At 48.2% G+C, this 25,709-nt stretch overlaps 1 protein-coding gene across 3 annotated transcripts in view; it reads right to left on the bottom strand.

Moving 5' to 3' along the window:
• Window positions 1-1,962: 1,962 nt before the first annotated feature.
• Window positions 1,963-25,709, bottom strand: part of TFDP1 (transcription factor Dp-1) — a 47,733-nt gene continuing 23,986 nt past the window's right edge. The window contains exons 4-12 of one of the 3 annotated variants that reach the window (XM_054719986.1): window positions 16,907-17,016; window positions 12,759-12,880; window positions 11,307-11,472; window positions 10,763-10,906; window positions 9,970-10,038; window positions 7,724-7,875; window positions 6,789-6,955; window positions 6,031-6,109; window positions 1,963-2,180 (exon numbers count right to left, since the gene is read on the bottom strand). In XM_054719986.1, the coding sequence (XP_054575961.1) occupies window positions 2,036-2,180; window positions 6,031-6,109; window positions 6,789-6,955; window positions 7,724-7,875; window positions 9,970-10,038; window positions 10,763-10,906; window positions 11,307-11,472; window positions 12,759-12,880; window positions 16,907-17,016 (1,154 nt within the window). In that variant the 3' untranslated portion in view covers window positions 1,963-2,035. The remainder of the gene's footprint in view (window positions 2,181-6,030; window positions 6,110-6,788; window positions 6,956-7,723; window positions 7,876-9,969; window positions 10,039-10,762; window positions 10,907-11,306; window positions 11,473-12,758; window positions 12,881-16,906; window positions 17,017-25,709) is intronic. The other 2 variants (XM_054719988.1, XM_054719987.1) reach the window with 2 other exon arrangements.

Genomic DNA, 25,709 nt, shown 5'->3' with positions numbered 1-25,709 from the left:
ACACGTCGCCACAGACAGCTGCACCCACGTACCGGACAGGGAGACCTGTCAGCGTGAAACCCAGTCACAAACAGTGTTTGACGAGAGGATCAAAACCCTGTGAGTATTCTGGAAGGCCAACTGAGTCGTTCTTTGTTGGGCAGCACTACTACGTAAGACACTAGCAGGTGTTCTTCACTGCTGACACAACCAGTGAAGACATTCTGAGCCAACCTGGCGGGTGTGGCCCATGTGGTCAAGCCATGAACCAGGAGGTCCCTGTCAGATTCCCGATCAGGGCACATGCCCGGGTTGCGGACTCGATCCCCAGTAGGAGTGTGAAAGAGGCAGCCGGCCAATAATTCTCTCTCATCGTTAATGTTTCTCTCTCTCTTTCCCTTCCTCTCTGAAATCAATAAAAACATAAAAAAAAACACGCTTGAGCCACCTCAGAAATGTCACATCAGAGGTCAGAGGTCAGGTCCCCTTAGATATGTTATGATAATGTAACACTGAAGGTCAGAGGTCCGATCTCTTTTCTTACCTTACCATCTTCTTTTTCTGAAAGTCAACCCATAAAATACGCCTCAACTGTGAGGATTCAGGAGAAAGGCAAGGAACTCTCTCTCTCCCCACCACTGGCCACAGGAGAGGAGGTGCTGCTTTGGTCTGTGCCACTGTGACGTCCTTCTTGGGGCCACGCCATCCCTCGGAAAGCTGCAGGACAAGCTGAGGGGCCCGTGGTGGGGTCCCAGCCCCCTACTCCTGGGCCTGGCAACTTCTCCTCACTCCAGCAAAAAGCAAGACTAACAGGATAAAGTAACTTCTAGACAGTAATCCTGAATTAGAGAAACACAGCTTGTTTAAAATGCCCATGCGCGTTTTATTAATAAAAACTAACAGTGCCAAGTTAAACAAGTCAAACAATTAAAGTCTCTTTATATTCCATAAAATATTACAGAAAAGTTTATTTGTGTTTCAATAAAAAGACTATTGTTTTAGAACAGGCAGCTAACAGCAACTGTGCAGTTAATGGTTCTTTGTGGATAAATTTTAAAAGAAGCTACTGCCTGTCCTGAAATTCCTTTTTCTTTTTATAAAAAAAGAACTATTAAAAATGATTGACAAATTTTGAGTTAAAAAACTGTTAAAACATTCTCTATATTTAATTTCAACTTTATAATAGATTACAGGAAGATGCTCATGAAACAAATACAACATTTGTTTCAGTACATGTCTTTAAATGATAGACTTATAAGTATGTAAACAACTATATAATAAAAAGTTTCCAAATGTTGCCTGTAAGAAATCAGGCAAATTTTACCATAAGCAAAAAACACCATCCCAAGATTTCCAGAGTTTTCACAGCTGCACCAGCACGGCAGGAAACTACCAAATCAAACACACAAACACAAATGAACAACTTTGAAAGCTTGCTTCACCGTGGACAAAAGGAGAAAAAAGAAAGGGAAAGTATATGGAATCACGCAGTCAATATAATTTAAGGGGAAATACGTCATAATAGGCTTTGTGGTACTCAATGTTGAGAAGCAGCTCTGCCATTTGCTTGGTTCTGCGGACGCCCCAGACTTTCACAAATGGGAACTCGGCCTGGAGCCTCACACTCCGCCGTGGGGCGGCACCCTTCACAACACGCTGCAAATAAGTGGCCTTCGGGGTGGCCTCGACGGGAGGACGGCATTTTCGTTGATGTAGATGGAGTACAACTTCTTCAGCAAACTCAGCAAGAATTGTTAAGGGGCAAAAAGGAACTCTGAATTTTAAAAAAATAGAAAAATGGAAACACAAAATCCTACGAAGTAAAAGCCCTGCGCCAGCGAACTAGAATCCACACACCGCAGCCCGTCTAAGACCCTGCAGAAAACAGCCCTCGCTTGCTTATCAGAGGTGCACGTCAAATGCAATAGCTTACCAATATCTTCTTGGGAGGAAGCCAAAAAGAAACAGGAAAGCCCACATTAAGAAAAGTTTCTCTTTCCTAAACATGTTTTCCTGAAGCTGAACTTGAGGGGAGCGGGGCCTGTGAGCAACCACATCAGTCTTCCTCGTCGTTTTCGTACTCCTCGTCCTCGTCGTCATCCTCCCCGACGTAGGACACGGGAGTCTCCACCCTGGACCCGCTGTACTGAGACCCACTGGAGCTCGTGGCCAGCATCCCGTCCGCACCGTTGGTCAAGTCACTGCAAGGACAGGAAATGACACAAGGTCATCAGTGACCCATATCTGCCTTCCGCGCCCAAGACAGGCATGCATCTCAGGGAGGTTTGGGTAGTTTCAATGATACAAACAGAAGCAGCAAGTTTCACACATCCACAACACCGAGTCCCCACACTGTTACTAGTTCCACCCCTTTCATACCCTCTCCCACCCAACCACGTCCTCTTGAATATAACCAAGACGACGAGGGGAAATTGACAAGGTCACGATACTGCATCTTTCTCCCCCACTTACCATTACATCAGAAACAGGGTCCCAAAGTTAAAAACTGAAAAGCCATTAGATCCTCTTTCCAGTCCTTTTACTTAGGAACTCCTTAATTTCCAGGAAGGAGGCAGAAAATGATTAGGAAAAAGAGGCCCCAAGGATGGCATGGGACCCTCCAAAGCAAGGCTCCCTGGACAGCAGCGTGTGGCAGCGTGCCCACTGTGTGTTGTGTGCCTGTGATGGTAGGTGTGTGCACGTATATGCACATATCTGTGCATGCATGTGTAAATCACATCCCTAGGCCCCAACCTCAGCTCCTCTGGTGTCTACAGAGAGCCCAGGAAGCTGAGCTAGGACAGGAGAGTCTCAGGCAGACACTCTCTCTGAAACCTATACTCCAGAAAGGTTCCAAGGACCTCCAGCCTTCTACAGTTTTAAAAAATGGCATTTGCTGCCCTAGCCGGTTTGGATGAGTGGATAGAGCACTGGCCTGCGGACTGAAGGGTCCCAGGTTGGACTCTGGTCAAGGGCACATGCCCAGTTTGCGGGCTCAATTTCCAGTAGGGGGCATGCAGGAGGCAGCCGATCTATCTCTCTCTCCTTCTCCCTTCTTCTCTGAAATCAATAAAAATATATTTAAAATGGCATTTGCTGAAAGTCAGTGGAGCTGGCCCTGGGCCAGGACCTAGGGGGAGCAGCTGGGCTGCACAACCCTCCACATGGTCCTTGGCGGGGGGGTAGAAGGGGGAGAGAGGGTCTGCATTATGCTCCTGGAAGCCCCAACCAGGAACATGTGAAAATCTGGTGTCACAACTAAGGGGTGTGGGTATTGGCATCTGAGGCCAAAGGTGCTACCAAACAGCCCCCAAGGCACAGAGGGTGCCCACAACAAAGAGTTGCCTGGCCCAAAATGTCAATAGTGCCACAAACGGCCTAAAACGGTGAGAGGCTTTAAGAGCTGGGATCCTTGTGAAAGGCTCCTGGGTTCAGTCACCACCCAGCATCCCAGCCCAAAGCGAGTCAGACACCAAGGTTAATTACCACCCTGGGGCACCTACAGGTGACGGCCACGCCAGCCACGCAGAGGAGGGAGAAATGCACAAACCCACCATGAATTACGACATACTCCGGTTTTGGTCAAAAGTCATTTCAAGCCTGGCTGGCGTGGCTCAGTGGTTGGGCATCAAGCTATAACCCAGGTCACGGTTTGATTCCCAATCAGGGCACATGCCTGGGTTGCAGGCCTGATCCCCAGTGTGGGGTGTGCAGCAGGCAGCCAATCAATGATTCTCTCTCATCATTGATGTTTTTATCTCCCTCTTCCTTCCTCTCTGAAATCAATAAAAATATTTTTTAAAGAAAATAGCTCTACTTAAAAAAAAAAAAAAAGTCATTTCAATTTCTTAGTATTTGAGTTGAGCAGCAAATAAAAGATTCCAAGAAACATCAAGTATCAAAGGGATGCCAATCTAGAATTTAAAATCTGATCGAGATCATGCAGATCCTAGCCTCCAAGGATGCTTCCTGTAACTATACGGAGGCTTGGAGTTGCCTCAGGAGTGTCACAGAAAACCCGATTAAAGATACCAGGCATGAGCCGAGACCGGTTTGGCTCAGTGGATAGAGCGTCGGCCTGCAGACTCAAGGGTCCCAGGTTCGATTCCGGTCAAGGGCATGTACCTTGGTTGCGGGCACATCCCCAGTAGGGGGTGTGCAAGTGGCAGCTGATCAATGTTTCTCTCTCATCGATGTTTCTAACTCTCTATCTCTCTCTCTTCCTCTCTGTAAAAAATCAATTAAAAAAATAATAATAAATAAAAATAAATAAAGATACCAGGCATGAAAGGGTCAGACTGCATTGGAGATGTGGCCATTGAACACTGGAAAAACAGCGAGTTTGGGGGCACACAATGACTAAGTAACAAGTGCTCCTGCATTTTGACAATATGCATCAGGAACCCTTCCCGAGGCCAGAGCTGCAATGTATTCCAAGATTATATATATTCACTAGAGGCCCGATGCACGAAATCCATGCGAGAGTAGGCCTTCACAGCCATGGCGGCTGCCTCTATCCCTCTCTTGCAGCCGCGGCTGCAGCCCCAGCTTCGTTCAGAAGGTCGTCCAGAAGGACGTCCGGACAGCCGTTCGGTCGATTTGCATATTATGCTTTTATTATTATAGATAGATGTTAATACCTTTCACTGGTACTTATTAAGCTGTACAATAAAAACTATTAAACACTGCACCCTTTAACAAAGTAACTCAACATCTGGAAAATCCAGCCTAGCAAAACAAGTCAGGAGGGGTGGAAAACTGAGCCATAGAGCTGCTCATTGCAGCTTTTCTTGTAACTGGAAACCACCTAAATATGCAACAACAGAAAGCAGATCAGTAAATTATCCTGCCTTCATAAAATAGTGTATCATGCTACCATTAATGCTGACTTTGCTTCTGAAATGGTAATGGCTTTGTGGCCCTCATAAAAAGTGACATGAGTCTCTGAAAAGTTCATCAATAAGATAAAATTTCATGATGAAAAGTTTAGAAAACACCCAAATTCCTCCTTGAAGTAACCAACGTTTAGCATTTTACAGACTGACCCCTACATACACACACAGCAGGGGAGTGAGAATTACACACTGAGCTGCCCTCCGTCAAAACCTGACCGCGTGCCAGACGCCCTAGAAAGGACTGTCTCCTCACAGAGCCTGCAGCAGATCGACGACTAGCCCATTGCCAGTCCCCATCTCCCGGCTGGCCTGCAGCGCCTGGAACCTCCCCCAGAGCTGACCCGGGGCCTCACACCCTCGCTGCTTATGCCCGCCTCCCTCAGGGCCACCGGTGGCCTCGTCTGTGTCACCCAGAAACCCAGAGTGCCCTGTTCAAAGGCTGTGGGGCACCGCATCGAAGGCATGGCACACTGCAGCTTACTAGCTCAATCCCATTTCTGTTGAACCTCCAAGCTGCTAATTTATCATATATTTTAAGAAATTAAACACTTATTAATACTTAGGATTAATATAAAGATGTATAATATATAATGATATACAATATAAAAGTTAATAAATTCATCTTTATCTTTAAAATACTACGAGAAATGCTTAGGATGACAATCCTCTGTGGGACTGCCAGTCAAAGGATAAATACACACGGATTTAAACAACAAATCTTCATTAATAGAAAAAATACAACAGTAGAAGGTAAAGAGAAAAAAAGCAGAGAACAAAATTATATATGTACACTGAGACTTCAAATGTGTTAAAACAGGGAAGAAATGACAGAGAAATACTGTCACTTAGGCTGCAGCAGTGGGGCTCAGGGGGTGTCTGCCCCCACTTCCCTGTGTGTGACTTTTTAGGATGAAGAAACCAGTAAGAAAGCTTCCTTCCACTCAGGGGACAAGCTATGGATGTGTGACGTGCCCTTGGGTGGGAGAGAGGGACTGACATTGCTTCTAGGGCTCAGGTCCCACTGTCTGCACAGCGAGTCCAATTCTGAACAGCTGAGGAATTGAGGTTGTTTATATGAAAGCCGGGGAGCTTCCCGTTGCCAGGTGACAAGGTGGCCCCCCGCCCACCCAACCTGCCCAGAAGTGCAGTCAGTCACCTGGCAGAAAGCCTTGTGCCGTTAGAGGTCGAAACTGCTGACGTGAGGAATACACTGCCGAGTGATCCCTGAGCCATTTCTGAAACGAGAAGGAAGATAAAGCAAACGTCATGAAGCAGAGACCACAAGAAACAGGCGCTCATGCTGAAGCAAGAGGTCCTGGACACCTCTGACCTGCCCAGCCCTTTCTGCCCTGTGCCACCTGCCGGGAAGCAGCCCTGCTCTTCCAGGGCGTGACCACGGGGCCAGTCCTCTGTAAGGAGGCTCGAAGTCCTTCATTTCCGTGTCGTCACCAATGACAACAAAGCTATTCCACTGAAACTTCATGTCGTCATACAGCAGAAAGCAGGAACTGAGAGGGAGGAGGACTGACATCTGCTTACTTTGCTGCAGTGACCAATCAACTACCTCCGGAGACGTGTCCACCCCTATTAGACTCCTCAAAGAATTTCCATCTCCTCCTTTTTGGGGCCCTACCTGGGTGAAGTCATGGCTCAACACCTTTATCATATAAGCTGCATGGCCAAATCCACAAAATGCCACTTAGGAATTCCCAGCGGGGAGGGGCCCGCCAGATGGCTGTCTTGCCGACCACGCCCATTTCTGCAGTCCCCAAGACCCTCTCACGTCCCCACTTGTCCTTGCTCTTGGTGCTACACACCTGAGCCATCCTCAGTAGAGGAGGGCCAGGTGCCCGGGGCTGAGCCACTGTCCTCACTCTAGCCACTCGGCCACCACAGTCACCGGGGCCGACTGACCTGTCACATAGGGTTCCAGTGCTTTCGGCACCAAGCTTCTTGCCATTTTCAGGTCTTCAGCAGAGCAGCTTCCGGACTCCAGCCCATAGGCCATCCCCATGCGCTTCAGCACTTCTATGTCGTCATGGATTTCAAACGTGTTGTCAAAATTGAATAGATACTCGAATCTGGAGGAGAAAATCCCTGTTAGAAAAGTGCCAACTTCAAGACGGAGATGGCCATGCTTGGTTCAGGGGCTCTGACCATTCCTCAGGTTGCCCTTCCATCTGGCGTCTTCACAAAATCCGTCAACTAAGAAACAATGACCCGAGAGACTCAGGCAGCATCGCTAACCACCGTCCACACTCTGCGGGCACATCCCGGCACGGGCTGGTCTACCCTCAGCTCCGCTTGCCTGCCTGCCTGCCCCACAAGACCAGCAGTGAGCACCCTCTACTGGTTGTGCTACGTCTGAACAGCTGTCTTAATAACAATCCTAACAGGTGCGATTTGCTTTCCTTCTAAAAGAGAGATGCCTGCCCAACCATGGTGGCTCAGTGGTTGAGCGTCGACCTAGGAACCACGAGGTCACAGCTGTATTTTCATTCAGGGCACATGTCCGGGTTGTGGGCTCGATCCCCAGCAGGGCCATGCAGGAGGCAACCAATCAATGATTCTCTCTCATCATTGAGGTTTCCATCTCTCTCTCTCCCTCTCCCTTCCTCTCTGAAATCAATAAAAAATATATACTTAAAAATAAGAGAGAGAGAGATACCTAATCAGGGAAAAGAGAAGCAAATCTCTAAATTAATGATGCTAAAAAGATTATATTTAATAATTATAGATATTTATATAAATAAATTGACCAGCTGTTAACACCACTGACCATGGCATTCTTCACTTCTGACCCGACTCCCAACTGAGACCATGGGACCAACAGACAATCTACTACCTACTTGTCATTAGAAATGCTGCAGTCGATGACCGTCTTCTTGCTGGTGTTCACAATGATGAAAGGCAAGTGGATGACAGAGTTGGGCGGAGGTGGCCGGTTGGCCTGCTGCTCTGCCTGGCGGTTTCTCTGCACCAGATTCTTGAAGGCAATTTGCTAAAAAAAAAAAAAAAAATGAGCAATCAACACATGACTCATATCAGTCGCCACCAAACCTAACACCTTCTCCCTAGGCATCCTCAAAAACCCTCCCTGGGCCCCAAAAGACAGCAAGAGGGTCTGGGCTCACCTCTGGAGATCAGAGAAAACAACTGAGGGGCTGAAGGCCCCAGTGAGCTGCCCAGCAAAGAAATGCATCCTAAAAAAACCAAATCCCCCGAGAACTAAGACTGCTGAGACCCACACTCACACCATTTAGACAGAAATACCCTCGCAGAGAAGGATGAGGAGAAACACATCCATTCTGGAGGGTATGGTCCTCCCACCCCTGACTGGGAAGGGCTCTGTGAGTGCCCACACCTGTCCCATCCACGCGTCACGGCCTTAGAAGGCAGACGTTCAGTTGTGGATCTGTAACTTCCTGAGAAAGCAGAAACGCTCGATGGACCTGCTGGTAAAGGGTGTCTCCTCTGGGGACATGGGTCCTCAATTTGAGGCCTAAAGCCAGAAAGCCAGGGCCCCAGGCCCTGAAATGACGTTTACCTTCAAGATAATTTTCTTGCTGTTAATGTAAAGCCAGGAGGATTCCCTCCCTCCCCAGCCAGCCTTCTGCAGAGCTGCCCAGCACTGGGACCAGGAGCTCCAGACTTAGTGGGAGAGAGGCAGCGAATTGGATTTTTTTTTTTTTTTAAGTAGCTATGATGTGCTATGGATGCAGAAAAAGAAAACAATTCATTCTAGAGGGAGCAACTGAATGGAAGAACTTGGAAGTCCAGAGGGGCCACTGCCTGGAGCAACCTCCTGTCCCAGCAAAATCTGCGACCATTTATTTGCTCTTCCACTTTCCAAGTCCCCTCTGCCCCGCATCCCTGGCTGTGACCACTTCTCCTCCTGCCAAAGCACCCCCTCAGCTGGTCCCCCACAGAGAGGGTTCTAGACACCTCTTTTAAGGGCAATGGAGTAACCCAGAGCACAGTAAGGCGTCCCCATGCTGAGCGTGCCTGGCCTGGCGGGACACACACCCTTTGCAGTGGACCTTAGGCTCGCTGGACACTGGGGCAGAGGTACCAAGCCCCACAGTGACCCCTCCTGGACTTTTCCCATGTTCTGAGATCTCCAATCTCAGCTGCTAGGCCTGCCCTCAGACCCGACCCCCACCCGCAAGGGTCTCGCTTCCACAGCTTCTAACACTCCTGACCTTCTGGTTTCTGGACACATGCTCCCAAGACTCCACAGTGGCCTCCAACCTGACCACAGGGTCCATGGCCTTGCTGCCCTTGTGGTCCACAAATATCTCAATAAACTGCTGCTAAGCCATCCTTCCCTTTACTGACCAATCACCACTTCTGCTGGCTCTGGCCCTCGTGCCCCAGGCAGCGACCCCAGCACTAGACCCACTGCCTCAGTCTAGGGACCAGCCAGTCCCCCTCCACCAAGATCCTTATACATGTATTTGAGTATTTGCTTCTAACCCAGAACATGCATCCACAGGACCCTACAGGGGTGAGGCTGATGCTCAGGGATCTCTCTGCAGGCCCAGGAGATGCAAACACAGCTCACTGTCCGCCTGCAGGAAATGGGCACATTGACACCTGTTCTCTGACCATCTTTGCTGACCTCTGACCAGTAACTGCCAAGACCCACCTCAGGCTCACTCTGCATCTCACACCCCTGGTCTGGGGTCTGGTACTCAGAGCACACTTTACACACACCCCAGGGAATGTGTACATGCTCCCTTCCTGAGGGGCTAACACTCCTGCCATTTGGACACTCTGTGACAAGTGATGCACTCACTCATGGCCACACTCACACATGCATGCATGCTCATACATGTGCTCTTACGTGCTTGCATACTCTCACAAGCATGCACACTTGCACATACTAACACTCACACAATCTGCGGCCACAAGGCCCATGTTCAAGAGCATTCGTATCAACGACACACTCACAGGATGAGCCCAGTGAGTATTTATGAAATTCACATCCAAAACCTCAAAGTAGAGATTTTATTCACCATGTAGGAATAGAATGAATTGCAAGTTACTAAAGACATTACAATTACCTTGCCTCCAAAGATAAGCCTTTCATTACCTGTAGAATAAGCTCTTGAAGTTGAGACTGTTTCTGTTTTATTCTTTCAAGTCTTCTTTGTCTCTCTACCTTCAAAAACAAACCACCAATACGAGAAGTCATCGCAATTGGTTTAATAGAGCAGAGTTTAAAGCCCGTGTCAACACAATGTCACCCAAGCAGGCTCTTGAAGAAAATGTTCACCCTGAATCTAATGATGGGAAGCAGACCAATCTAGAACACGGCACATGAGACAAGACACGGGCAAGTTTTTCTTCAATCCAAAATCTGCATGTTTTTCTCCTGTCTTCTCTCACTTTCTGCATATAGCTATAGGATATTTTTAAAATCTGGGTCCAGGCAGGATAGCTCAGTTGGTTAAAGCATTATCCCTATATGCCAAGGTTTCGGGTTTGATCCCCAGTCAGGGCACATACAAGAATCAACCAATGAGTACATAAGTAATTGGAACAACAAATTAGTGTTTCTGTCTCTCTCTCAACTCAATATGTAATTTTTTTAAAAAATTATTAAAAATCCCAAAAGTTAGGATTCAGAACTGACCTACACTAGAGTTCACTGCCCTCACTGGTCCGACCACCTCCCCACCCACAGTGAGGGCCTGCAGAGCCCACACAGACAGGACAGCCCCCCAACGTCAGAGACCCTGGGAAACTAGGAAAAACCTGTCCACCTGGTCCAGGCCAGGCAGAGAGCATAAGACCCTTAGCAGCACCAAGGCTGCAAACAAAAACACCTGCTTTGGAGGCATGATTCTCCCTGGACACTCGAACACAAAAGGTTAGCTGTGTACCTCTAAATTCTGACATTCCTGAGCTGAGTTGGTGGGCAGACCAATCCATTTGATTTCCTTCTTCTCCTTGGAGATGATGTTCATGGCCATCAGCACATTTAAGGCATCGTAGACTCGCCGTCTTATGTTCTTCTGATCATAAGCCTGGGGAAGGTGAAGCAGTTTTCCACACGATCCAGGACAGCTCACAGATCAACGTTAAACGTTAGACCCTGAACTCAATCAAGGAAGTGCACTGTCAATCTGCTGTGTGTCATACAAACCCACTGCAGCCGCCGGCACCACTCCTAACCCATCCTCACTGAACCAGCCGGGCCAGGCCAGAGGGGCATTTCTGCAGGGGGAGGTCGCCCGGCAGGCAGAGCCAGAACCACGCACAAAATCATTTAGGGATAATGGGGCATCCTATCTGCAAATGGGTCAGAAAAAAATTCCTTTGTACTGTTCTCGGACCTCTCTGTATATCTGAAGTTGTCTCAAATGATAACACAGTGGGCCGTCCAGTAACTCCTGGCCGCCCCATACCCACACCACGCATACTTACGGATTCGTTTGGTAAGATGTGATTATCGGCAGCACTGAACTCCGCGACCAGCTCGTCGGCCACCTCATTATAGGACGTGGTTCCCTTCCTCTGCACCTTCTCGCAGACCTTCATGGAGAAGTGCCTCAGGCCCTTACCGTTCTTCTCGCCTTTCCTGTTGCGTTTCCTTCAAAAATACAAAGGAGAAGTAATGCCCTTAGCATTCTTAGAGGCAGCCTTGAATTAAGACACGTTTACCTAAAAGGGTTAACAAGCTACACAAGGGCCCGAGTCCTGCAGGTGCTGGAGCTCCTGCCACAGACGGCAGGGGAACCTGGCTCCGTCTGCAAAGAGTACCCTCGGCACCACCAATGGGTGTCCAATGTTTCCTTTCTTTCTTCAGAGGCCAGATCTCACGTCTGTATCTTCAACTCTCAGGGAAAATGGGGCAGACACCCAAAAGGATGGGACCCAGTATATAGCTGATGGGTATCAAATACACTAAACACTGCTTCTTAAAACAATGTCGATCAACATCAGGAATTATGAAAATTTTACTGCAAATTTAGGACTTTTTAGGGCGAATTTAAGCTAACAGACAAGGGGAATGCTGAAGAACGGAGCGTGCTTCAGATTAGGAGTGAACCCAAATGTCTGAACTTTAAGTCACCACGTCAAGGAAAAGGGTGGTTCTGGGTTTCTAACTGGATGAATTTGGGGACTGATGATTTTTGCTTGAGAACCAAAATAGACATGATTTTATAGCTTTGTCTCTTTGTTAGTTTTTAAAGAAGGTCGCAAAGCTGACCTTCAAATAAAACTGTTCTCAAATTGGTTTGCTTTAGTGGAAGAAAGGATCAAAGTGACAGTGTGGTGGGGCCGTCCGATGGGACTAGCGCCATGAAAAGGCAGTTCCATGTGGCTGCAGCGGGTGAAGCTGCTGAGAGTCCATCACATTTACACATCATTCCCTGAAAGCTACTTTCCAGTGTAGACAACGGAAAGTGGCAGGGTTACCACTGTGCTGAAAGGTCAGCTCCCTCCTCTTCTTCCCCCAAAAGCTGACCACACCTTGTAGGGCAGTACAGCCATCATCCCAACTACAGGGGGGCAGCTCTCCCGCCCGTCACAGTATAACCATCACCCCAAAACTACTGGGGCAGCTCTCCCGCCCTCCACAATATAACCATATCCCCAAAATTACTGGGGCAGCTCTCCCGCCCTCCACAATATAACCATCACCCCGAAACTACAGCGGGGGGGGCAGCTCTTCTGCCCTTTACAGTATAACCATCACCCCAAAACTACAGGGGAGCGGCTCTCCCGCAGCCTGACCTCCTTTACGAGGAAAAGCGTGCCTTGACTACACATCTCTTCTGGGCACACATGGGACATTTAAAATCCTCTGGCATGACGTTCAGCCCCTACGGCCACAGAGAGCTAGGGGGTTACAATTCTAGGCAATGTGCTCACCCGGCAGACCAAGGTGAGGGGTCTGAAGGCTGGTTCTGTGAGACAAAGTGAGTGTTAGGGGTGTGTGGGCTTCCTACCACGATAGTGTTTGGCGCTGCAGGTCTCTGAGGCGTACCAATTACCTACAGTCAAAAAAGACAATTCAGAACACAATCAGAAATCTCCCACATATGACGCTGCCATTTTATCATTTCTCATTACCTACAGCCGCTGTTGAATGGCAATGACCACAGATATCAGAAAGAACAATGACAATGTGAGTAACCCAACAGCCGACCCTTTGAACTACGAAGATATGGCCACACTATTCTGAACGTGTCTTTATTTCCCTTCGTCAACCTCAGGCATCTTCTCCAGCTACACAACAGCAGCAGGAAACATCAGGCAGCACAAACAAGCCAGCAGAACAGCGTGCACCTCCGGGGCAGGTGCATTTAACCGTGGGGTGTAAATCACATGTCCCAGGTACAGGATTCTGGGAGGACTCAGCACATTTCTATTTTCCCTCTTGTCCTCTTTTACTTCCCTTTTAGTGATATAGATAAGGATAAAAATCTATCCTTCAGGGGCACTAAAATGAGGCCAAAAACCAGAAAACAGCTCTCAGAAGAAAAGGAACACAAGGCGACTCTGGTGCCCCATTAGCTTGTCCGAGTGTGGGAAGCCCATCCCAATGGTAGTTTTCTGGGGGGATCCCAGGCACCCCAAAAAGCACAGGGCAGGGGAAAGGGAAACGATCAGCATTGGGAACAAAGGCAAGGGGTCTCAATGCCCACAGCATAGCCTGGGACAAGCCCTTGTCTTGGGGTGCCCGGGCCGACATGCCCCTCATTGGCTGTCTGAGCAGCCAACACCCATCTCTTCACCAAAGGAAGGGAAACCTTGCTTCATCTTTTAACAAGCACTTAGAACGTTGGTCCTATCCATTAATATTCAAATATTAACTTGGGGAACATACAGACATTGTACAGCCAAGTAAAATTCCAACTTTTCTGGCAATTACTGTACGAACTCATTTATAATATGTGGAATCTAAAAGGATAAATAAACAAACAAACAAAAACACTCAAGCTCGGAGGTGGAGGGTGGCGGAGGGGGATGGGCAAAATGAGTGAAAGGGGTCACAAGGTACAAACTTCCAGCTATAAAATAAATGTCATGGGGTAATGCACAGCACGGTTAGTAATACTGCATTGCATATGTGAAAGATGCTAACAGATCTTGAAAGCTCTCATTACAAGAAAAAAATGTATAACTATATATGATGACCAATATATAGACTTATGGTGATCATTTCATAGTGTGTACAAGTATCAATTCGTTATGTTGTACACCTGAAACTAATATACTGTTGTATGTCAATTATAGCTCAATAAGTGAAATCTAATTTCGATTTCTTCAATACTGTTGTCTGACTCTCTCTAAACTGATAAACTGGCCCGGAAATCATTGAGAAACACTTTCTGAGTTACTACACAGCAAAGTGATGTCACTGAACATGTTAACATCAGGCACCGAATGCTAGGGCAGCCTCACCCGAGGGCAGAGGGGGAACTGTGGCCTTAGGGACTCGCTGTGGCTGCCACCGGGCTATTTTAAGCTGGACGCTCCTTCTAGTCCCCTTCTTAGCGGGATAAGTGTGTTACCTGCAGTGGCCCCGGGACAGCTGACCCGGCACTCTGTAAATTATCCCTAAGCCCAGGTCACCTGTCAATGTTAATGATCCACAAAACATGGAAAGGAAAACAGCTCAAGTGAATGTCATTCTTTTCATTCACATTTCCAATGATAAGCACTTCATCCCAGTGTTTTTCAAACTGTAGATCACCCTCACTCAAAAGCCAGGAAGTCAAATAAACCAGTGAATTTTCTGAAAGATTAAACAGGATAGAGAAGATAACAAATCTCCCAGAGAGGAGGAATGCCTTGTGACACTTTTGTTTCTGTTAAACAGGTACGTGCATTTACCATGTACGGGGCGCTGCGTCATGGTGGAGGATGCACACCTGCTAAGGCTCGTGGTCCAGTTTGGGAAACATGGAGACCTGTCACTCACAGCACTTACCCAGCACATTTTCCTGGACCCAGTTGGTTACGTTCTCAGGAGAGGAGATTTAGAATGCCAGCACACCCCACGTGGGCGGGCACCAGCAAGACTTACTGGCCTCACGTGCTGCAGCTCCGCTCAGAAGAGGGCTACCTAACTTCAGGGTCAGTGCCCCACCGGACACTCGGGCTGGGCCCAGAGACGAATGCCCTCTCTACTGGCCTCTCCCTAACCTGCGTCTCTTCCTCAGACCAATTATTCTGCAATGAGAACAGAAAGCCAGAAGGCCAGGCACATAGCAAGGGCTCAATAACTGCTCACTGTGAGAAGAGCCTTCCTAAATGACAGGACAGGCGAGCGAGGAGGGCTCCTTGCACTCACTGGCATCACCCACATCCTCGTGGAGGAGTGGAGGCCAGCAGCACCCGCGGGTTTTCTCTCTTTGCTTTTTTATTTTCACTGTTTTATATGGATATTTTGCCCTATGGGGAACACCTCTATCTGGGCTGTGAGCCAAACACCCAGACCACCGATTAGGTGATGTGGAAAGACCTAACAAACCTCAGGTTACATTTTCACGCACATGAAGTTCAATGAAGTCTCACCTCTCATGTCAGAATCAGCCAGTCCTCTTTGTTTTTAATTCCTTGGTACATAAAGTTTTAAGAGACATTTGCAATGTGTAGGCTTTAATTCACAGTCCTGGGGTTTTGCAAAGGATAAATTACCACTACTAGCTCCACCCAAAACAGCTTGATTCAAATCAGTGATTTAACTTTTGGACTGACAAAGTTTACGGTGCACCAACAGAAAAATCTCCCTGTAAGTTTCTTCCCAACTATTTACACTTAATAAAAATAAGACTGTTGCCCTGGCTGGTCTGGCTCTCAGTGGATAGAGCATTGGCCTGCGGACTGAAGGGTCCCGGGTTCGATTCTGGTCAAGGGCACATTTCTGGGTTGCGAGCTCAATCCCCAGTAGGCGGCATGCAGGAGGCAGCCGATCGATGATTCTCTCTCATCATTGATGTTTCTATCTCTCTCCCTCTCCCTCTCTGAAACCAATAAAAATATATTTTTTTTAAAAATAGAACTGTTCCTATAATTAATGACATACTCCCAAGCTAAATTCTGCTATAATATACAGTACTTTAAAATATTAATTATAAATTAAAACATAAAATGGAATATTCGCTTATATCAAAAAGACATTTACTGAAAAACCATGATGTACCAAATGTGGTCTACATACTACTTGCTTTGAAAAAAAAAAAAAAAATCACAGCCATTTTGCTAAGCAAACGTGGCCAAATTTTATTGAGGGGCTAAGTGACAGGAAGCAGTTATATACCTGCCAAGGGTGATCACCCAGAAATGGGAGCCTGAGATGTGAACAAGCTCAGGTGGGTGGTAACACCCTTCTCTTCTCATGGGGGCGCATGGCCCAGGAATAGGAATGACTTCAGCCCAACCAGAGTCACGGCGAGAAGAGGGGGGAACTGTTTGGTTGTTGGCGGGGGGACGGAGGGGCAACATGGGATCGGGGGCTCACACAGTCCTGGCAGAGCAGATCCACCTCTGGCCCCCTCCCGTAGAACTGGCAAGGGCGAGGACACACCTGTCACAATGTACCCTGACAGCCTGCACTGACCTAACCCCACGTGACCTGAACACGGACACCACCCTCGTCTCCCTGGCAGGTAACACCCGCCCCAAGGAGCGCCAGAGCCAAGGTGCAGCCAGCCCCCACACAACTCCATGCCGCTCTACCTGAGCTCTCCGTGGCACACCTGAGAAACCTGCAGGGCAGATCCAGGACCGGCAGGGAGCGCGTAGCGACAGGGGAAGCTGCCTGGCCTGGGCTGAGTCCCACCGTCCACGCGCACAGAGGGGAAGGCCAGCCAGGAGCAGGACACAGAAGCGGGGGAGACCCCCTGCGCTCTAACCACACGCTCCTGCGATCTCCGAGGAAGGCGACCGTCCCAGCACTGCGAGCATTCAACAGGAAACTGCGAAAGCAGACCTCACACTCCAAACTCCAAGCTGGAACCTAAGGGTCACTGTCCCGAACCCACAAGCCCACCCTACCTGGGGCCCCTTACCACTTGCTGTGTAATGTTGACATTGGATGACTGTCCGAACGTTTTTGGCAAGAGCTGCTTCCCAAGCGTGTTTACTGTGGAGGGGTGAACAGCTACTAAGGACACAACACCTGCAACGCAAGGAAACGAGAGGTGAGTTCTTTGCTGAATTAAGGCTACTAGTGAGTTTCAGGTCAATGATGCTCCTAATTAGAAAGTCCTTCCCCACTTTTACCATTTTAGATCTATGGACAATAATACACACCTTTACCAGGCTTAATTCTCGATTTAAGGGGGCTGCGTGGACACAACGGCTTGCTCTCCCTACAATGAGCCCCTCTCTGGAGCCAGGGCTCCGGTGGCCACAGGTTTTATCACCAACCTGCCCCAAACCCCTGTCAGCCCATCCACAGAATGTTCTGGTGGTACTACAAGCTGTAGAGATAACAGCTCTTAAAAGGCTCTAATTCTATGACAATCACAGAATAGAATACGCTCAGGTGAGAGCTAAGCTGACTTCCGGGCCTTTACCACAAGAGAAGAGGAGAAACTCCTGTTCTGGTCATGCCTCGAGACCCTTCTGCTTTCCCTAAAGCAGACCAGCTGGGAGCCACCTATCCTCTCGGGGTCTGAAGTGGTGGTTTTACGACCAGGCCTCACCCGGGGCCAGCGTGCCATTTTCCTTCATTTCCACCCAGTTCAGCATCATGACGACCTCCAAATAACTAGTGAGGCATCGTCTTCAATGTAGCCTGGCCTAAAGTTTCACTGAACCCTTTACAATCCATGCATTTTAAAGAACAGACCTCTTCAAAATTCAATAACCAATGAATTTTGCTGCTACATAGAAACACATTAATTTCTCTTTAATAACCGAAACTGACCAGCTGGCTAACATGAATATCTAACCAACAGAAACATATTTAAATTATTTTCTGTAAATAAATCTATCTGCTTTGAATTTTTTATTTTCCTCTAAGAATAGAGATCTGCAGGGTGGGGCAAAAGCAGGTCTACAGTTGTGAGTACACGAAACACAGTTTGCTCTTGTATTATTATTAAGTACTAGAGGCCCAGTGCACAGATTCCTGCATCGGTGGGGTCCCTTGCACTGATGCACGATGGGGGCCGGGGAGGGATCGCGGGAGGGCTCCAGGGCATGTCCAGCCTGTCTCACCCAGTCCCGATGGGGCCTACCGGTCAGAGCATCTGCCCCCTAGTGGTTAGTGTGTTTCATAGCTACCAAACAGTTGAAACCGTGGAACGGTCACTTAGACTTTTATACATATAGACTAGAGGTCTGGTGCACAAAAATTTGTGCACTGGGGGTGGTCCCTCAGCCCGGCCTGCCCCCTCTCACAGTCTGGGAGCCCTCAGGGGATGTCCTACTGATGACGTAGGCCCGCTCCTATGCGGGAGGCAACCGGGCTGATCAGGGGAAGGCGCTGCCCCCATCACCCCACTGCTGCTGCCACTGCTGGCCACCGCGGCTGCAGCTTTGTCTGGAAGACGTCCAATCTATCCAGTCTAATTAGCATATTACGCTTTTATTAGTATAGATTATATTATTTTCCATACAAACAACTGTATATCTTAACAAAAGCAAACATTTTGAATATTGTTTGATATGTAAAAATATTTCAAAAGACAAAAATAAAGTTATTCTATTTTACACTGAGACTTAAAATACAGACAATTAAACATATTACTTTTCAGACTCACACATATAGATTAATGACAAATAAGTTTCTGAAATACTAAATTGATTCACTGAAAAAGGTAACATTAGTTTTGTTTTGTTTTAACATGCAAGTGATGATCTAATTTTCAGTGAATTGAAGAAAGAAAAGAGACTGCAATCACTGCCAACATCAGCAGCTCAGGCAGTGCTTGTGACATCACTGTTTTAAAGCTCACTCTGCACAGCAAACTTGTGGAAGTCAACACATCAACAGGCAGGACCAGGCAGGCAGTCATCTTCTAGGGCCAGACCTGGTCCAGCACATCTGCCACCCACTGCACGGCACAACACATACCACCCCAGAACCACCGTTATTGTCTTTCCATAAACTGACAAGCTCAGAGCCCCAAGCTGGGACTCCCGCTTTATGGCCCAGCTAGGGAAACGAGGAGCACTCCGGGGGGTTCAGGACAATGGCAGAGCTTCGAGGCAGAAGTGGGCTGGGGCCAGGGCCCCCTCCTTCCATCTGCTTGCCGACACGATCTGTCGTTCCCACCAGGCTTTCTCCCTTGTGTTTTTATTGAGAAACTCTTCAAGTATAAAGAACTATTTTTGCAAACAGTCTTACTCCAGTACACCTAGAATTATTATTACCATTTTATTGTATTTGCTAAAGAGACTTGAGCAGTAGAGCTAACCTTACACTCCCAGACTGAGCCACCTCTCCCCGACTGGGCCCTGCCTGCTCCCTGATGGGCCCCGCCTGCAAATACCACTGCCTGATGGATGCATTCAGTCCATTTTCATACTGTCCACATATGAATCCAAGAAAAATGTTTGTGTGACCCTTTAAGATTTAGAAGATGACATATATTCAAGGAATTCTGCAACTCTGTTTACACTGTTTTTGAGACTTATCCGTAGACCTACTTGATTTCCTTCAATGCTGCGATGCTATTTCACCTATTAATACCGAGATGTCATACGAAAATATGTCAGTATGTCACTACTAAAACGCGGCAGTCAAAGTGGGGGCCTCCCACTGCTGAGCAGGGGTTCCTCCCAGGCGTTTTCCCTCATGAACATGTGCCAAGGTCCCAGATGGCCTTCTGTATTACAGGCTTCCCCACAGTACCTCCACGTGGCTGTTCTGTGAGCACGCACGCACACACCCACATGCACCACAAACACATACATGCAAACACACACACACACACACCACAAATGTGTGTACACGCAAACATACACACACACCACAAATGCAAACACAAATACACCACAAATACGTACACACACCACATGTGCACACACCCCCAACAGCCAGTGTTCCTCTCCTAGGCTTTTGCCAATTGCTGACTCAGTAAGACTTACCACTTTTTGACAACCTCAAGAATAAAATGGTATTTCATTTTTTGTTTAATTTAGCGATAAAAATTAGAATGTTTAGCACATTTTTCTAATAAAGACTGCCACACGCAATCTATTTATGGGCAGATTAACATTTCAGTTACAAAATAGGTTAAATTATAATAGTCTAGGAATCTACTGACTAGAAATAATATTGTTTCAACTGTAAAATGTACTACCCAGCCTTTTTTAAAGAAACTCCATAACAAAATATTTTCAAATATAACATTATACAATGGAGAAATCCTTTCTTGGCAAAAAATTGAGTTAAGAATATACATGGTCTGCCCTAGCTGGTTTGGCTCAGTGGCTAGAGCATCAGCCTGCGGACTGAAGGGTCCCAGGTTCGATTCCAGGTCAAGGGCACATGCCCGAGTTGCAGGCTTGATCCCCAGTGTGGGGTGTGCAGGAGGCAGCTGATCAATGATTCTCTCTCATCATTGATGTTTCTTTCCCACTCCCTCTCCCTGCCTCTCTGAAATCAATAAAAACATATATATTTTAAAAAGAACATACATGGTCTGATTGCTATAACCATTAAAAGAAAAAGAATTCTAAAAATACTATAGAAGCATATTTTTGTAATTCGTAATCATATTCTATTATTATATACTGTATAGGTTTTTAAGATAAATTATGAAAGCATATGGCTTAGTGTTTTCTTGGAAATAATTTTAACCAAACATCTTAAAGTCTTGAAATCTAATGTTTTAAGAGTTACTATTTTGCCCACCATGCTACAAATATTTTGTTATATTAACATGACTAGACCGTGGCGACCCTGCATGCTGCACCTTCACTGCCTAGCCCTGGAGCAGCCACAACAACCTTCTTCTCAGTTCTCGAGCAACTAGGAGGAGCCTCCTTCCTGGGCCATCACAGCAGCCACACCCGACCCACGCAGACATGCTGCTCATCAGCCAGCCAGGAAAACCAGGGAGAAATGGGCTCTGCAGGGGCCCCTCCGTGGATCCAAGCTGAGGTGTGCCACGGCCCAAGGGCTGCGCTCTGGCTGCATCAGCTGGGCCAGCCCAGAACCCGCATCCCAGGTGACTTCCATGCCCACTCACTGTGTAGCAGCCCTTCTGCTCCCTGGCCAGCACTTAACTGAAAAACGGTCATCACCTCATGCCCAGGAGCACGGCTTACAGGGCAGGATGTCACTACCGTGCTGTGAATGTCCTTTGGGTTACAACACAGGACAGGAGGAGAGAACAGGCTGATGCCTCTGTCCCACGTTCCCCCGGAAGGCAGCCGTCTGAGGGGCTAACCAAAAGTTCCGCCACTTCCTCCCACAACTGGGCTCCCCTCCCAACCACTACAGAGACCAGTTTGAATTTACCCACCGTGTGCGAGTGTGTGCAAGTGTGTATGTGTACGTGTGCACGTATGCGTGCATTTGGGAGGGTACAGTTAACACATCTCAAGAATTACAAAATAACACTCAGGTTTCAGCCACACATCACTGGTAAATTTTCATTTTCCTACCGCAGAACCCCAAAGCTGGAAAGCAGTACTGAAGCAGGAAAAATGATATTCGTCCCAAGAGAAAGCCCGCTCCAGTTAGACAAAGACAATGATGCAGGAAGCAATGTTCCGGGTTAAAGCAAGAGCACGTGGAGATGGGCCCTCCCTCCCAGGAGCTGAAGACAGTGACCTACACATGTCTAGCATAAGGGGCCTTCGAGCTCTTCAGAAAAAAGACAGGTTTATGTCACGAATCAATCAACAGGCATTAGAGCTCCCCACTAACAAGGTGCCAGGTGACAAAAGGTAGCATCAGAAACTGACAGAACAGCCCAGCTACCACAAACTGAAGTTACACTCAGCATGAAGAGGATCACCACACGTCAATGCACTGCGTGCATGGACACCGGGTGCAGAAAAGTGTTCCCAAAATAGTAAGTATGCACTTTAACATACATTTACATGTCTAACTGCACTCTCAGGCACAGCTGGGGTTTTTCTCAGTGAGCACATATTATCTGGATAATAAATAAGTGTTCAGTTTGAAAAGGCAGGAAGCGTGATGAAGTGCAAACAGAGACCCAGAGTACAGAAAAAAGGGCACACTTGAGCTGTGGTCCAAGGTGAGGTCTGTGCGGGGGAAGGGCAGGGCGCAGGCTGGCAGGAAGGGTTGTGTGGGCACCTGGGTGGTGGGGGAAGGCTGCCTATGCACCATCACTGTTTGGCTGGAAGAGAAGACCCAAGCAAGAACCATGAGAAACCAAGTGAGAGGATCAGCCGGGCCTGGAACTCATCCAGGTCCAGGTGCAGGGAAGGGGCAGGGCCTTAGGCGACAGGCACAGCACCCTGGACAGACTCCTTCCAACAGTGTGAGGCCACAGGCACATGAAGCTGAAAACACTGACGACATCACACATTAGTGAGGATGCGGAGGGAGCAACTGGAAGCAAAACAATGCAGCCATATATACATGTGCTCTGTGACCCAGTTTCCACTCCTAAGCGTCTGCCCAAATCACAAAGACAAACGTGCGTGCAAAGACTCACACAGTGTTACAGCCGTGAGCAAACAATCGGAAGCAACCCAGATGGCTGTCACAACTAAAACTGCACCCAGAATTTACTGTCTAAAACTCTGCATCGGGACTCTTGTCTTCAGGGCCTGTGGATGCAAAGGCTGTGAGGTCGGTGCATTTTTCTGGGGGAAGTAGATTTTTGAGTCTCGCAGGGTGTGATGGTCAACTTTATGTGTCAGTTTGCCAAGGCACTTACTAGTCCCCAGTTATCCAATCGAACACCAGCCTAGGGGCTGTTCTGGAAGCTCTTTGTGGTGAGATCGACAAACGTAGACTTTAAGTAAAGAAGAACACCTGGATAAACCATCTAACCAGCCTAGAGCCTTGAGAGCAAAACCTGAGGTTTCCGTGAGGAGTTGTTCTGCCTTGAGACTGCAGCCCCAGCTCCTGCCTGTTTCCAGGCTGCAGGCCTGCCCTGCCCATTTCAACCTGCCAGCCCCACAGCACACAGGCTGGTGATTCCTTGAAACAAACCTCCTTCATATACAGACATGTTTTCCACCAACTCTGCCTCTTGAGAGAACTCTGGCTGGCACAGGGGTCTGGAAACGCAGCAGCTTTAAGAAAAGGAGTGATCCAGGAGCAGGGTGGGCAGGGAGGTCGAGACTGGGAGTGGTGTGAGGATAAGAACCCCAATGGGGCAGGAGTGACAGGGCCCAGAGCAGTGGCACAGTAGGTTCCAGGTGCAAGGAAGTGAGTCAAAGCCAGAACTCCAATAGGAGCAGACGAGGAGGGAACTGGATGCTGGCTCTGGCCTCATCTGAGAATGTCTTGGGTTCTTAGCTGAGGGCAGCATGGTTCCCAGGAAGTGGCAGTAATCAGGCGCTGTCTTGCTCCTGAATTCCTGGTGGGTGGACGTGAGAGCAATGGTGAACTATTCCCACAGGTACAAGGTGCAGGGTAGGAGGCGAGGCCAGTCCCTGCCCCTGGATGCCCCAGCCTCTCTCCTGGCCTGGGCCACAGCCTTCTCCTCAGGACCATCCCATCCTTACTACCGAAACCTCCACAGAGAGAACCAGCCCCTGCTCCTTCACAATCACTCCAGAGAGACTGGCTCTCCAGGACATGCCGCTGACCACTTCCCTGGACTCCGGAGAGCTGTGGGGGGTCTGGGCCTTACTCACTGTGACCCCAAGCCTTTGCCAACTGCCCCTTGGGAAGTGCCCATGGTGACCACTGAATCAAATGACACCCCAATGTGTTGCTCACAGGGCTCTTCAGCTCTACAAGCTAATCTACACTAATAAAAGAAAAAGATGCAAATTGACCATACATTTGCAACACCCACCAGCCAGTCAGGAGTGGGTATGCAAATTAACCCAACAAAGATGGCAGGTTAATTTGCATATACAGGCACCAAGCAGCCAGGGGGCATTCCACACTGCCCCAGCCGCTCAGGGCCTCTGGACAACGTGGGAAGGCGGGGCCGGAGTGGAGAGGCGGTGCAGGCAGCCAGGGAAAGGAAGGCCCATTCTTGCACAAATCTTCGTGCATTGGGCTTCTAGTGAAATATAATAACCCAAAGTGAACAGTTCAAGTTAGTACAACACTGCTTAAAACTATCCTTAAACTCATGAACCAGAAGCAAAAGGCTACGATGCTGCTGAAAACCTGTCTGTCAGTGTACAAGGGTGGCGGCCAGACGGCCTGGTCCTACTCTCTCCACATCTAAGTCCCCACCGGCCAGAACAGCATGAACAGACAAATAGCTCCGCTTGTTAAAAACTAATTCTCTGGAAGGAGCAGGAGAAACGTGGCGGCTCGGGGAGAGCTGCAGAGTGGGGCTGTGGGGACGTCGCCATGTGCCTTCTCACTAAAGCACTGCTGTGCGGTAGAAGGGACAGGGGCCTTGGGAGAAGGAAGGAACCTGGACCTCCTAGAGGCTGCACTGGTCCCAGGACTGGCTCTGGACTCCACCACCCACAGGGCAACCAGACGAGACTGGTCAGGAGGATGAGCGAGGCCTGGGCATGAGGTCAGGGAACTCCCAATGTCACTTGAGCATAGTCAAGGCGAGTGGGATGAGTAAGGCTGAAAAAATGAGCTGGAGAACACACAGGGTAAGACGAGGGGGCTGCAGAGAAGCTAGACCATGCCCAAGGGAGACACCAAGTATTTTAAACGCTGCAGGGAGCCAACACCAACATATTTTAGTAGAGTTAAGAAACGATTATTTTTCCAATCCTTCCAATTCAATTCCTTGGCTCACAATTAAACTCAATAGAAAAGGAAAAAAAAGACAGCCAATGTGTGGTTATAAGTAAGCTTACTTGGAAAGAAACTCAAAATAAACACCAGAATGAAAGGCTTCCATCATTTCCAAGGGAGCAAAGTTTGTGGATTTTTTTTCCCATTATTATTTCTGCTTCATCGCTTTAATAGAAAATGTCATGCCTCAAATTTCTGAAAAATTTAAATGTTCAATTACTTACACTGAATTTTTCACTCACGCAATCTGTGAATGCCAAAAATTAGCCTTCACAACGTATCAAGATAAAAAAGTGTGCCAATACTGAATCCCTCAGGGGGCTCTCCATCCTCGGACAGAGGGAAAAGAAGTGCAGGGCACGCCCATGACATTCCACCGGTGAAACCAGGAGAGCAGGCGTGAGCCTAGGCCTGGAGCAAGAGGAGATCAGTCAAGCCCTGGACAGGGTGCAGGCCAAGGGCATGGGCAGCCAGCATATGGCCGTGTGCACGAGCCTCCATGGGCATCTAAAGGTAAGTCCCGATGCAACCGAGGGGGCGGGGTGTGAGCCCACGACACACCAGTCACACAGGGACCTCGCTTTCCGGGAGAGGGGAATGAATGGGGCAGGAGATGGCTGGGTTCCTGTCCAGTGCTCCCCAGTAATGGATGGACAGACGTGAAGGGGCTGGGACACAGCAGGAAGACCGAGTGAGGGCCCCGCACCAGATTCAAATCCCCAAGGCTATAGCAGGCATCAAAAGATCACTTATTAGGGCCTCATTGTTAGAGTAAAAAGATAATCTTAGGTATGACAATCATTAGAAAAAGCAGAAAGAAGTAATCCTTAAACAGAGCCTAAGCCCTAACACTGCACAAGGCCTCTGGGCCCAGCCTGGCTGACACAGACAGTGGACTTGACAGCTGGAGCCACACACCTGGACTTCATTCACCCCTGCAAGCAAAACCTCCTTAAGACAAACCAGGCTCTCCCTCGGGTCTGCTC

The sequence above is a fragment of the Eptesicus fuscus genome, chromosome 8 (genome assembly GCF_027574615.1).
Source record: "Eptesicus fuscus isolate TK198812 chromosome 8, DD_ASM_mEF_20220401, whole genome shotgun sequence".
NCBI lineage: Eukaryota > Metazoa > Chordata > Mammalia > Chiroptera > Vespertilionidae > Eptesicus > Eptesicus fuscus.
The sequence above is the reverse complement of the archived record's forward strand: the minus strand, read 5'-3'. Positions and strand labels throughout refer to the sequence as shown.